The sequence below is a fragment of the Chrysemys picta genome, chromosome 22, assembly GCF_011386835.1.
Source record: "Chrysemys picta bellii isolate R12L10 chromosome 22, ASM1138683v2, whole genome shotgun sequence".
NCBI lineage: Eukaryota > Metazoa > Chordata > Testudines > Emydidae > Chrysemys > Chrysemys picta.
This window is the reverse complement of record NC_088812.1, coordinates 4,613,991-4,626,607: the sequence shown is the minus strand read 5'-3', so window position 1 is coordinate 4,626,607 and position 12,617 is coordinate 4,613,991. Positions and strand designations below refer to the sequence as shown.

The following is a 12,617-nucleotide window of genomic DNA, read 5'->3' as shown; positions in this document are numbered from 1 at the left end:
ACCGCTGACTTCCGGTGGAGTCACTCCTGATTCACGCTGATCTCAAGATCAGCAAGTCGCTCACCTTTTCCTACTGCTCTTCATTGTCTCTGAATGCTACTGTGCTTACTATACTCTTGTCATTCCTTTCTAGCCGGAAGGGATGAGGATGAGCAAAACAATTAAGTCTGTGGTACTGGATCCATCTGCGAAAGGACCAGGTGAGTAGCTGCACTGCTTTGTGTTTACGTGGCGCCTTTCATCTTGAAGGTCTCAAAGAATTCCACAATCTATATCTAAGTGAGGGTATCTCTGTTTTTGGAGCCCTTGTATCTAACCCAAACCCTTAATCGAATCTGCAGCAAACTTCCCTGAAAAATTCTACCCTGGCATCCGATATTGTGTGGGAGATTTCAGAGGGATTGGTTTCGTGTTGGCTGAGATGGAGGACAAAATCCGGCTCATCACGGAAGACTAGAATCAGCAATATGCAGAGCAATTCTGCTGCCACTGAAATGCAGCCACCTCTGCCTGCCCCGTATTCATAGCTTCCTGGTTCCCATCTCAGCTGTCCCCTCCCTCCCTTTGCCCTAGCACGTCAGTGGATAGTGCAGGGCTCTATGAGCATTGTAGAGTGTTATTCAAGAACCAGCAGCAAAGCTCACCCGGCTGGACGGATGGCATTTCACTGTCTCTTCTCCTCGTCCTTCCTTTTCAGGGGGAGTCCAGGAAGTGAAGGTGAAAGCGGCAGATATAGATGACAGGGTTCCAGACACAGAATCGGAGACCAAAGTCAGCATCCAAGGCAAGGGCCTCTGATGTGAAAGTGTTTTATGCTTTAGAAAGAGAGTGAAGGGAGCAATGAATTCTTCTCTGGTAGCCACACTCGCAGCCTGGTTCTGTTACAACTGTCTACGTGCACTATCGAGCATTAATGGCCAAGATACAGCAAAGTCATTGTCGGCGTGTGGCTAAACAAGGTGCTCACAGGAGAGATGTGTGCAAAGAAATAAGGAGCGCCCAGGGGGAAGCCTCTGTCTCTGGACAGGATGGCCTAGTGGTTTGACGCCCAGCTTAGTATTTCAGAAGCCTGAGTTCAAGATCTTGCTTGGCCACAGACGTTCCTGGTGACTTTAGGCAGCACCTTTAGCCTATCTGTGCTTCAGTGCCCCATCTGTAAAATGTGGATAATAGCCCTTCCTTCAACCCCATTTAGCTTGACCAGCAAGGGCTGGTGCTTTCAGATTGGAAGTATCCAGGTTCTATCCCTACCACTGGCAGGGCTGGAGTGAAGTAGCCTAGGAGGGCTTGGTGAGAAATGCTCAGAGCATTGCCAGGGCCTTGTCAGCACACAGGGCCTGGATCAGTTGTTGCTGGGTTAGGATCCAACCTTCATAGGGTTTGGGTGTACTCAGCACCGTGCCGGACTGAGTTCTCAATCCGCCACTGCCCGCAGAGAGGTCTGTCTGTCTCTCTGTCCCCACCAGCGCCTGCTCTCGGTGCTCGAATTCACGCCGTGTTATTTCCTTGGCCAGGAAACCCTGTGACAATCATTGTCGAAAACTCCATCGACGGGGCCAACCTGAAGCACCTCATTGTGACGCCGTCTGGCTGTGGGGAACAGAATATGATCGGCATGACCCCCCCGGTCATCGCCACCATCTACCTGGACAGCACCGAGCAGTGGGAAAGGATTGGGGTGGAACGCAGAGCGGAAGCCATCAAGTTGATCATGCAAGGTAAGTACTTCTCATACCAAACAGCAAATCCCTCTTCAGGCTCGCGTTAGGGACACAGGACTGGCCCCGAGGTCCATCTAGCCCAGTGGCCTGTCTCGGAGAGTGGCTAGTACCAAATGCTTCAGAAACCTCCCTTTAAGCACATTGGGCAATAGAGAGTCCAGGGATCAGACAGATAGCCTGTCACTCAGGGGACACCAGTTCAGTTCCCTGCTCTGCCACAGACTCCTGGTGGGATGTTGAGCAAATCGCTTAATCTCTCTGTGACTCCATTCCCCCCCTGCAAACGGGGAGAGTCGCAGTGCCCTGCTGCACAGGGGAGTTGTGAGGGTAGATGGCAGGAGCTCCGCAAGCTCCCACCGGCACCTGGAGCGTGGCCCTGCTCCCACTCTGCCCCTCCCCCTATGCGTCCACCCATGCTCTGCCCCGAGGCCCCGCCCCAGTAGGCCTCTTCCCTCCGAGGTCTTTCCCTTGCTCCACCCCCATTCTGCCGCTCACTCCTCTCTGCCCCCTGGGTGACCAGACAGCAAATGTGAAAAATCGGGACGGGGGTGGGGGGTAATAGAAGCCTATATAAGAAAAAGACCCAAAAATCGGGACTGTCCCTATAAAATCGGGACATCTGGTCACCCTACTGCCCCCTCCTCCCCCATCACTCACCCATAAAGCAGGAAAAAAGTGGGCAGGGCCATGTCTCTCTGGCCCCACCTGTTCTGGCGCCCCGGGTAGTTAAACTGAAGATTGTGAGGCATCCCGGTACTATGGGAATGGGGTCCGGATAAGCCCCTAAAATAGAGAGAGAATCTGCCTCCCATATTTGGTCTCCTACTCCCTTTAGAGGTTGGTTTAAGACCTGAAGCATGAGGTTTAATATCCCTCCCACAATGTACGTTGGCATTAGTCATGATAACTCTGAATAGACCTTCCTATGCAGACAAAGGCCCAACCCCGTTTTCAGTTCAGCTGGGCTTTTGGGCTCCAGTTCATTGCTGGTCTATGGCTGTTGTGCAGTGGACTGGATGGTCGTGGGGTGGAGGCCACTCACCCACAGTTCAAATCCGTGTCAGGTTGGCACTTGGTAGCGAGGAAGGATAGAGAATCTCATGACCATCGAGCGAACTTGGTAGGTTTCAACAGGTGTCCCTTTCACTACACCGCGGGGTGCCTAAATTAGGTACGGCGTCTGAACTACAAACATCCCATCCCTTAAGCTTTTACAATATGGGAAAACTGAGGCAGGTAGTGACTTGCCCAACATCACATCACGCAATGAGTGACAGAACTGAGAACTGAACCAGGAGTCCTGACCCACAGAACCTTGCTCCAAACACTAACCCACCCTCTCCTCCTAGAGCCTGGCATACAACCCAGGCATCCCACCTCCCAGGTCTCCATACACTGTAATCACTTGGCCCCACTCCCACCCAGAAGGGAGGATTCATGCTGGTGAGGAACGGGGCAGTGTCCATGCCAATCGGCTTCCCCACCACACAGCTTTCTGCCTTTGCTTCCCTTGAGTTGCTGTGCTGTGTCCCTCCTGAGAGATGCCTGCAGAAAAAGGGAGAGCCACACAACTCAGACAGCCGCGGCGGGGTCACAGCTCTGACTTAGTTTGCATTACGCATGTAAAGTCCTCCTTAGACGCTCGCCAGACATTGTCACAGCTCCTTCTTACTCTCCCTGTTTCAGGTTACACGCAGCAGATGGCTTTCAAAAAACCCGACTTCTCATATGCTGCTTTCAACGCCCGGCCATCAAGCACTTGGTGAGGACAGTGGGTTTTCTAATGCACCCTCTTAATCAGCGTTAGCCTGACCCTACACATGCAATATGTGAGCCAGAGCAAGTCAGTCTCCAGCCCAAAACCAGAGGGCAAAGGTCAACACACACAATGGGAAAAAAATACCCAATCCAACTCCCACAGATGGCAATGGAAAGACGCCCAAAGATGAGACAGGCACCTGGCAGGATTTACAAAATCACCTAAGCAGAGTAGGGGCTTAATTCCCTTTGAAAGTCAATGGGAGTTGGGTGCCTAACTCACTTAGGCACTTTGGTAAATCCCGCAGGGGGCCTATTTGGACCTTTAAGTGCCTAAATACCTTGTAAATGTGGCCCCCGGTGATTTCAGTGACAGTTCAGTGTGGGTGAGCAGAGGGCTTGAGGGATTGGCAATGAATAAGGCAAAGATTTAGTCATGGGTATTTTTAGTAAAAGTCATGGACAGGCCACGGGCAATAAACAAAAATTCACGGCCTATGACCTGTCCATGAGTTTTACCAGCAATACCCCATCAGGGTGTCACATTCCTGACTAATTCTTAGCTGCTCCTAGGGTGCTGCTGCTCTGGGGGTCCCCGGGGTGCTGTTGCTGTGGGGGGTCCCTGCAGCGCCATTGCTCTGGGGGATTCCCAGGGGCTGACAGCTGGCTCCTGCTCCGGCGGCAGAGTCTGACTGCATCCGGCCGCCCGCTGTTCCGAGGCCCCTGGGGACTCTCTCCAACGGCCTCCGGGGCTGCTCCTGGGCCGTTGCTCCAGCCGCTGCTCAGACTGCCCCTTAGGGTGGCCCTAAGGCCTGCTGCTGCCTTAGTAATGAACTCCAGGTCCTTTCAGTTTTAGGTGGCTAGTTTGTAGCTTGCTCAGACTAACCGTTACCATAGGCGCCAACTTTCCTCACCCCTGGCCCCGCCCCGACTCCACCCTTTCCCTGCCCCTGCCCCGCCCCTGTTCCAACCCCTTCCCCAAAGTCCCCGCCCCAACTTCACCCCCTCCTTGCCCCTATTGGACCTCTTCCCCAAATCCCTGCCCCAGCCGTGCCTCTTCCCTGAGTGCGCTGCGTTCCCCCTCTTCCCCCCATCTCCCAGTGCTTGCTGCACGAAACAGCTGTTTCGCAGCGCAACCACTGGGAGCGAGGGGGAAAAAGCGGGTACATGGTGCGCTCAGGGGAGGAGGCGGAGGTGAGCTGTGGCGGGGGGCGGGGAGCTGCTGGTGGGTACTAAGCACTCACCAATTTTTCCCCGTGGGTGCTCCAGCCCCAGAACACCCACAGAGTCGGCACCTATGACCGTTCATTGGCTTGTGTGAAGTTGAGTTTGATGACTCTCCAGTCCAGTTCCCAGTGGCCAGCTGTCCACAGCGGGCCCCCAACCCCACCATCCTGGTCATACCACTGCACGCGGCGAGAGCTTGGCACATCTCAAGTAGAGCCAGCCGTAATAGGGAGCAGTGTCTGGATGCGCTTTCCCAGACAAGCGGTGACATTTTCCCTAGCTCCTGCTCACTCAGGTTACCATAAACGGACTCACATGAACCTCACTCCATTTACTGCTGTGAAATGTCTCAACTGATACCTGTGTGCAGACGGTCCAGCTTTCACACTGAAGGCAATTCCGGGAAGGCAGGAGTGACCGTGATGTGATTGATTCTGCCCTCAGGCTGACGGCCTACGTGGCGAAGGTCTTTGCCATGGCTAAGAAACTGGTGCCCATTGAAAACCAAGTTATCTGTGGGGCGGTGAAATGGCTGATCCTGGAAAAGCAGAAACCGGATGGAGTCTTCCAAGAAGATGCCCCTGTATGCCACGGAGAGATGGTTGTATGTGTTTCCTTTGACTTTTACACACCAATCACTACCCACCTCAATCATCACAGCAACTTGTTGGTTCATAATTGAAAGGGACGTCTTACTGGGCTACATCCCAAAGTCTGTGCTCACGCAGACTGATCTCCTCTCTCTCTCTCCCTTCCGTGGAACAACCCAGTGCAGTTACCTGGGCAGCAGTCAATGGAGATTCAGACCCAATGGGCCAGATTGTATCTATTTAGTCCTTAGTGGACTTCATGGAGTCTTTGCACTTCTCCCTTGTTGGGGGTAAACATTCTGTTGGGGGTAGATCATTTTTGGTTGTGTTGTTGTCCGGGGTTTAGGAGTGGAGGGGGGGGGGGTCATTGTTGGAGCTAGGGGTGTCAGGGTTGGGATTTAGAGGTTCCAGGGTTTAGGGTGTGTCAGTGTTAGGGTTTATAAGGTAAAAGGGGGTGTTGGTGTCAGGCTTTTGGAGGTGTCAGTATCAGGATTTAGGGGTCTCAGTTTTAGGGTTTAGGGTAGAAGGGGTTGTCAGTGTCGAGGTTTGGAGGCTTCAGTGTCAGGGTTTAAGGTGTAGAAGGGGGCATCAGTGTCAAGTTTTAGGGGTATCAGTGGTGGGGTTTAGGGGTCTCAGTATTAGGGTTTAGGGGTGTCAGTGTTTAGCAGAGGTGCTGGAACTAGGGGTGCGCGGGGTGCTGCAACAACCCCTGGCTTCAAGTGGTTTCCATTATATACAGAGTTACAGTTTGATTCAATGGCTCTCAGCACCCCCACTATAAACATTGTTCCCGCACCTCTGGTGTTTAAGGCTGTCAGTGTCTGGGTTTAAGGGGTCTGTGTGTTAGGGGTCTCAGTGTTAAGGTTTAGGGCAGAAGGGGGTGTCCATATCTGGGTTTAGGGGATGTCCGTGTGTGGGTTTATTAGATAGAAGGGGGTCAGGTTTGTTATGTGAGTATTGTTCTCGTGGTGGAGAGACGTCTCCAAAGGGGATAGTTTTGCAGCATTTACTAAAGACACTTAGGCTCTGGCCTGGCCTGATGTTCCCTGGGCATTGTCTCCCCAGCCAACTCCCCTCGACTGAGAATGCCTTGTCCTCGCCTCTCATGCGTTTCATCCTGGGCTTAGTGATTTGCATTGTCCCAGAGGAGCGCAGCTGTCTTGGTGATTCACAGGCCAAAGTTTGGTCTTTGATGTCACTGGGGCTTGATCCATTAACGCACGGGAATCTGCCTGGGAGCTAGTGGCGGGACCTGAGCACCGGCCTGGTGAGCTAAATTCTCTCACGCTGGTTTAATACGAAGCATCTCTATTGACTTGGATGGAGTTCCTCCACACTGACAAAGGAGTAACTGAGATCAGAACCTGGCCCACTGCATGACAGGTGTTCGTTAGCCAACGGGAGGTTCAGCGATAGGTCTGGCCATGACTGAGAGTCCATTCTTGGGTAGCTTTCTAGGAAGCATGTGTTCTAATTTCCTATGCTGAGGGCCTGGGATTAATTCTTTCTTTTCATGGTACTCGGGGGACTTTCTTATCCCAAATCTGTCCTTTGCTCCCCTTTAGGGAGGGTACAAGGGTGCTGAGCCTGATGTCTCGTTAACGGCTTTTGTGCTGATTGCATTGGAAGAGGCCAAGGACATCTGCAAGGATCAAGTCAATGTGAGTATCTCTGCACCGTATGTGCACTTCTATGTTCATACCCAGGTTTTCCCATCTTTCCATCCCCTATGAACCACGCCCCGTGGCATGTGGAATTTGCTGGGGAAGGAGCTAGTCAATCTGCATTGATTCATGCCATATATAAGCAAATAAAAAAAAATTTCCTCTAAGCTTATAGAAACAAAGCGTATAGGTCCAGAACATTCTAGGAGGTTAGTGAAAAATGAATCCACATACGGAATACCGGAAACGTTTTACTTCAAACATTTGATTTCCACTTTTTCTTTAACAACAAAAACAGCACCCCGAGCCCGGCACCTCCCAGGTGGTCGCCTGGATTGCCTGCCCCTAAATCTGGCCCTGGTCTGTGGTATCAGACAGAAGCTGCAAAGAGGAGGATGAGATGATGTGGTCGGCACATACAAAGGGGACGAAGAGAATCTTAGGCGCCGACTCCGTGGGTGCTCTGGGGCTCAAGCACCCATGGAAAAAAATAGGGGGTGCCCTGGCTGGCTGCCGATCAGCTGTTTAGCAGGTCCCTGGGGCTGTCCACTGATCAGCAAGCGGCTGGCGGAAGGCGCGAGGGGGAGGGGATAGATAAGAGGGAGTGGCAGGCTGGCGGGGGGGGGGGGGGCTTTGAGGGAGAGGGTGGAGTGGGGGCAGGAAGAGACAGAGGAAGGGTGGGGCCTCAGCGGAGGGGGCAGGGCAGGGACAGGAAGAGGTGGATAAATCATACATGCGAATCGTGCATCAAAGTGGTGAAATGGGCTACAAATGCAATAAAAATAAGGTATTCAAAAATGTAACAGAGGGGGGGACACCAAAGACGCTCTGGGGGTGCCATTTGGGCTAGGGCCGGCCCTGCCACAGACTTTGGTTTCACTCCTGATGACATTCTGCATGTGGTCCAGAAATGTCCCTTTTCACTGTCCTCAAATATCTCACCTTCCTACCTCCTCCATCTTTCACCAGCACAAAATTCACTGTGAAATTAAATAAAGCTGGAAGCCACATGAATTCGTAATGTAACCCACACAGCTCCTGGTGCGGTGTTCTCTTCCCATCTAGTGGCACTAAGACCACTTAGCGAGAGATCAATGAGTCTGCTCTAGAGCCTTCGGGCTTTTAGTTCATGCAGGAAAGGCTCATGCATTTAGCATCCTGCCTGCCGACGACCAGGGTCTGTCGGTGTTAGATTAACTTCAATAACTCAGGCATAGGTTAGGGATTTGTTACAGGAGCGGGTAGGTGAGATTCTGTGGCCTGCGTTGTGCAGGAGGTCAGCCTAGATGATCATAATGGTCCCTTCTGACCTTAAAGTCTATGAGTCTAACACCACCCAAGACCTCAGCCTAACTCACGAGTTTGATTTTCTTTTGTTTTCTTTGTCACCTCCTAGAGTTTGGAAGGCAGCATCAGCAAAGCTGCTGATTACTTAGCCCAAAGGTACCAGTCTCTAGTCAGACCTTACACTGTGGCTCTTGCGTCCTATGCCTTAGCGATGGTGGGGAGACTGGACACCGAGAAGGCGCTCATGAAAGCTTCGACAGGTAAATGAGGGCATCTTATCAAGTACTGGAAAGATGTGGCCAAGTCAGGATGGGGTTCAGGGAAGAGAAGCAAAGGAGGTTGGGGATTGGTCCTGCTTTGAGCAGGGGGTTGGACTACATGACCTCCTGAGGTCCCTTCCAACCCTGATAGTCTAGGTGGGAGAGGGATTAATTTATGAGGAATGAATAACAGGCATAGAATTGTTCCTTTTGGCCAGATTTGAGATTGATCGGGCTGGGTGTAAATTCAGAGTAACTCTCGTGGATTGAGTGGAGTTACTCCAGATTTACACCAATGTGTCTGAGATCTGGATGTGGCAGAGATATATGGTATTACTTGCCCTCAGGAGGAATCGGAGAGCCCTGTACGTATATCTAAAGGATGTAAACCCCAAAGAGAAAGAGAGAGAAAAGAGTGGGTCAAGAGGATGTAACTGGATGAAACTGAACAAAGGGGAATTTCAGAGGATAGAGAATAATATTGCCCACAAAGAAAATGGAGTTTGCCCCATTGTTTGGGATAGTTAAAACAGGGCAGGACAAAGCTGTTGTCTAGATATAACAATGTTATGTTGAAAGGTGCCAGGTGGGTCTTTGATCCCCAAATGGTCACAGACCTTGGCCATGTCTACAATGCAGGGACTAGAGCGGCACAGCTATGGTGCTGTAGCTATGCCGGTATCACCCCCTATTGTAGACACAGACTGCACCCATGGAAGGGGTTTTCCATCTCTGTAGGAACTTCACCACCATGGTCAATGGTAGCTAGGTCAACTGAAGCATTTTTCCATTGACTTAGCAGTGTCTGCACTAGGGGTTAGTTTGGCATAGCTATAGCACTCCGGAAGGGTGTGTGTGTGTAGATTTTTCACATGCCCTGAGTGACACAGCTATGACGACCTAAGTTTTAAGTGTAGACCAGGCCCTTGTTCAAGTTAATGGGTGTGCCAGACACTCTTTCAGACTCAGTGGAGGGAGCAATCAAGACTCTTTCTGTAGTAGACACAGCTAAAAACAATGTAGGGACTGCCCAAGGCACACAGCAGGTCAACAGCTAAGCCATGTGGGCTGAGGGGTTTCCCTGACTGCAAACATAGGGGCTAGTATGTTGGTTTTGCACCCTGTGCTTTGGAGGCAGAAACCAGCTGAAAGCCTGGAGAAGTGTTATGAAACAAGGAGAGAGACATTGCTTGTTGGCCCTAGAACTCACTTCAGAGGCGGACTTGGGGATTTCTCAGCAAGTAAGTTGCCTGCTGTCGGTTTTCTCATGCTCAGGGAAGTGGGACTTTCTGTGCACTTTCGTAAGCAATCAGGTTTACACCAGAGAACGTACCTGAGGGCTATCACCAATTCCTCATTGTAATTGAAACAATCCTCCAAGACCCCAAATACTGGGTAGCTGCTCGGCCTGAAAAGGGCAACAATCGGTTCGACTTACCGATCCTCCGTGCAGAAAGTTGGGGAAGGAGTCAGCTGATGGTATGGTCCAGTCAGATCTGCTGAGAATAAGTGGGTGTCCTTGGGAAGAGTCCTTTAGCTCACCTTCTTTGCTGCTGCCTAGAGGGAAATCGCTGGGAAGAGCGGAACGCCCGCACCTTCAACATTGAGGGCACCTCGTATGCCTTGCTAGCCTTGCTGAAAATGAAGAAGTATGAGTTGACTGGTCCCATAGTCAGATGGCTGAGAGAGCAGAACTACTACGGCGGGGGATATGGATCTACCCAAGTGAGTATGATCCTTATAGTCCCAGGTATCCTTCAGAGACTGTTTTGTGGGAAGGTCTCCCATCAGAAGGGATGGGATTCCGATCACTTGAGTCATTGTAGAAAGCCCTGGAGAATGCCTGGTAGAGAACAATCCTGCATTGCCTGGGAGATGGGCAATGTGACCTATCAGGTCTTTGCCATTGTTAACCTAAGGCAGAGACCAGCACAGGAGCATGACCGAATCTTCTCACTAGAGGCTCCATCTTGCCAAGGTGATGGGTGTGAGCACATGCTTCACTTTAAGACACTGAGTTGTTCCTGGGGAGTCAATGGGCCTTCTCTTCCCATAGGCAGAAACACACGCGCATCTGGACTCATTCTGGCATTTGTTTGTTTTTTGGCCATTGGTCAGGAGACAAGGTACCAGGCGTGTAGGACCAATGGTCTGAGTCCATATGACAAAGCCATTGTTGAATCATGACTAATCTGAATTGATTTGGGTTTAATCCATCTCTAAGTAGAACTGTAAGGTTATGGTTTTTTTTATTCTTTTTTTTAAACTGTGCTTACACGAGGCACTGGAGAGGATAACAGCCCTACTGCTAGTGACAGCTAAATAAAGATGGAGTGTCCTCAGATATCCCTCCCTTCCCTGGAGTACGGGGGCCACTAGGAACTATAGGGTCTGTCTGTGTCCAGCAGCCTCAGTTGAGAAGTCCCTTTACATTCCTTGCTACTGAGGCTTGTCTTTTCTCTACCTAAATGGATGCTACAAGCTCGGTTGGGAGTGGTCTGTATTTTTGGAGTCACAGGCCATGTGTTCTATCCCTAACACTGTGCTGTGTGTGGCATAGATGTCTCTATATATGTAACCTACACACCTCCTGGGTATGGTGCTCTGTTCCCTCTAGTGGCACCGAGACCACTTAGAGAGATTATTGCTACAGCCTTAGCTAAGGGCCACATGGCTTTTAGCTCATGCAGGAGAGGTTTATGCATTTAGGAAGAGGACCCACATTCGAGTCCTGGACAAGCCCCCACTTGTAATACCGATAGACCCCGGTCGTCGGTGGGCGGGATCGAACCTGGGAACTTCTGGAGCTAAATGCATGAGCCTCTCCTGCATGAGCTAAAAGCCACATGGCCCTTAGCCAAGGCTGTAGCAATAATCTCTCTCTCTAAGTGGTCTCGGTGCCACCAGGAGGTGTGTGGGTTACATATACATAGAAGGAGCCACTATCTCGTTGTGCTCTGTCCAGCTGACAATTGGCCTGTTAATAGCTAAGGGCAATGGGAAGCTAATTGACCATGCACGATTTATTTATTAACCATGGGTTCTATTCCTGGCTTGGCCACTGGCTTCCTGGATAACCCTGGGAAAGTTAATTCCCTGCCATGTGCCTCCGTTTCCCCATCTGTACAATGGAGATAAAGATATTGTACTGCTTTGTAAAGTGCTTGGAGATCTACTGATGAAACACTACAGAAGAGCCAGGTAATATTATCATATAACCCTTTGCCTGCGTGACACCCAGTGGAACCCTGGTGTTTTCTTTCATTGTATTTTTGGACCGTCTTCATTAAAGAGTCTCTTTAGAAGCTGTCAGATGTTCAGCGCAAGAGGACAATAAGGTGTAACCCTCTTGTCTTCCTCCTGGTGTTCTAGGCGACCATCATGGTGTTCCAGGCTCTTGCGCAGTACCAGATAGACATTCCGCAGCACAAAGACTTGAATTTGGATGTTTCTATTCTCCTGCCGGGCCGTGCTCAACCTCTAAACTACAAAATCGTAAACCAGAACGCTCTGGTGGCCAGAACAGCAGAGGTATCATGCTTCTCTGTGTGATTAGTACAGATCACTGATTATAGAGAAAGGGCATTTGACTAGAACCTCCTATCCAAACCCTTTTGGGAGGGGGAGGGGAATTCATAGTCCCGGCACCAGATCCAAATGAATCCAGACTTTTGACTCAGATTTTTAAGAGCAGAAGGGACCATTATGATAATTTCGTCTGACCTTCGGCATGACACAGGCCAGAGAACCTCACCTACTAATTTCTGAATCAAGCCCATAACTTCTAGCTGAGCTGTGAGATGTCTCTTAGATAGATATCCAGTCTTGACTTAAAGACTTGAAGTGATGGAGATTCCACCACATCCTGTCAGGCCCTAGCTTCTAGGCAGTCAGGCCTGGTGGTTGGAGCTGGCTGTAAAGTCGGGACTGGGCCAAGGGCAATGCTGAAATCAGGGTCTGGGGACAGGTCGTGGGCCAGAATCCACAGATAAGCTAAATCAGGATTAAAGTCAGATTCCGGATGCAGGCCAACAGTCAAAGCCAGGTTGGAGTCAGTCCGAGGGCCTGGGAGGTCAGGAGGCGGATGCAGGCTGGAGCGGGTCTGTAACA

The 12,617-nt window shown here is 50.8% G+C and overlaps 1 protein-coding gene and 1 long non-coding RNA gene across 2 annotated transcripts in view; one reads left to right on the top strand and one right to left on the bottom strand.

Moving 5' to 3' along the window:
• The window catches only part of LOC101953483 (complement C3-like), a 56,760-nt gene that overhangs the window by 32,277 nt on the left and 11,866 nt on the right, over positions 1 to 12,617 (top strand). The window contains exons 22-30 of the mRNA XM_065576275.1: positions 134 to 200; positions 698 to 784; positions 1,515 to 1,718; positions 3,408 to 3,483; positions 5,151 to 5,310; positions 6,862 to 6,957; positions 8,357 to 8,507; positions 10,069 to 10,232; positions 11,880 to 12,038. Of these exons, the coding sequence (XP_065432347.1) occupies positions 134 to 200; positions 698 to 784; positions 1,515 to 1,718; positions 3,408 to 3,483; positions 5,151 to 5,310; positions 6,862 to 6,957; positions 8,357 to 8,507; positions 10,069 to 10,232; positions 11,880 to 12,038 (1,164 nt within the window). The remainder of the gene's footprint in view (positions 1 to 133; positions 201 to 697; positions 785 to 1,514; positions 1,719 to 3,407; positions 3,484 to 5,150; positions 5,311 to 6,861; positions 6,958 to 8,356; positions 8,508 to 10,068; positions 10,233 to 11,879; positions 12,039 to 12,617) is intronic.
• LOC135977129 (uncharacterized) overlaps positions 1 to 12,617 on the bottom strand; it is a 29,196-nt gene that overhangs the window by 11,202 nt on the left and 5,377 nt on the right. The window lies entirely within an intron of this gene.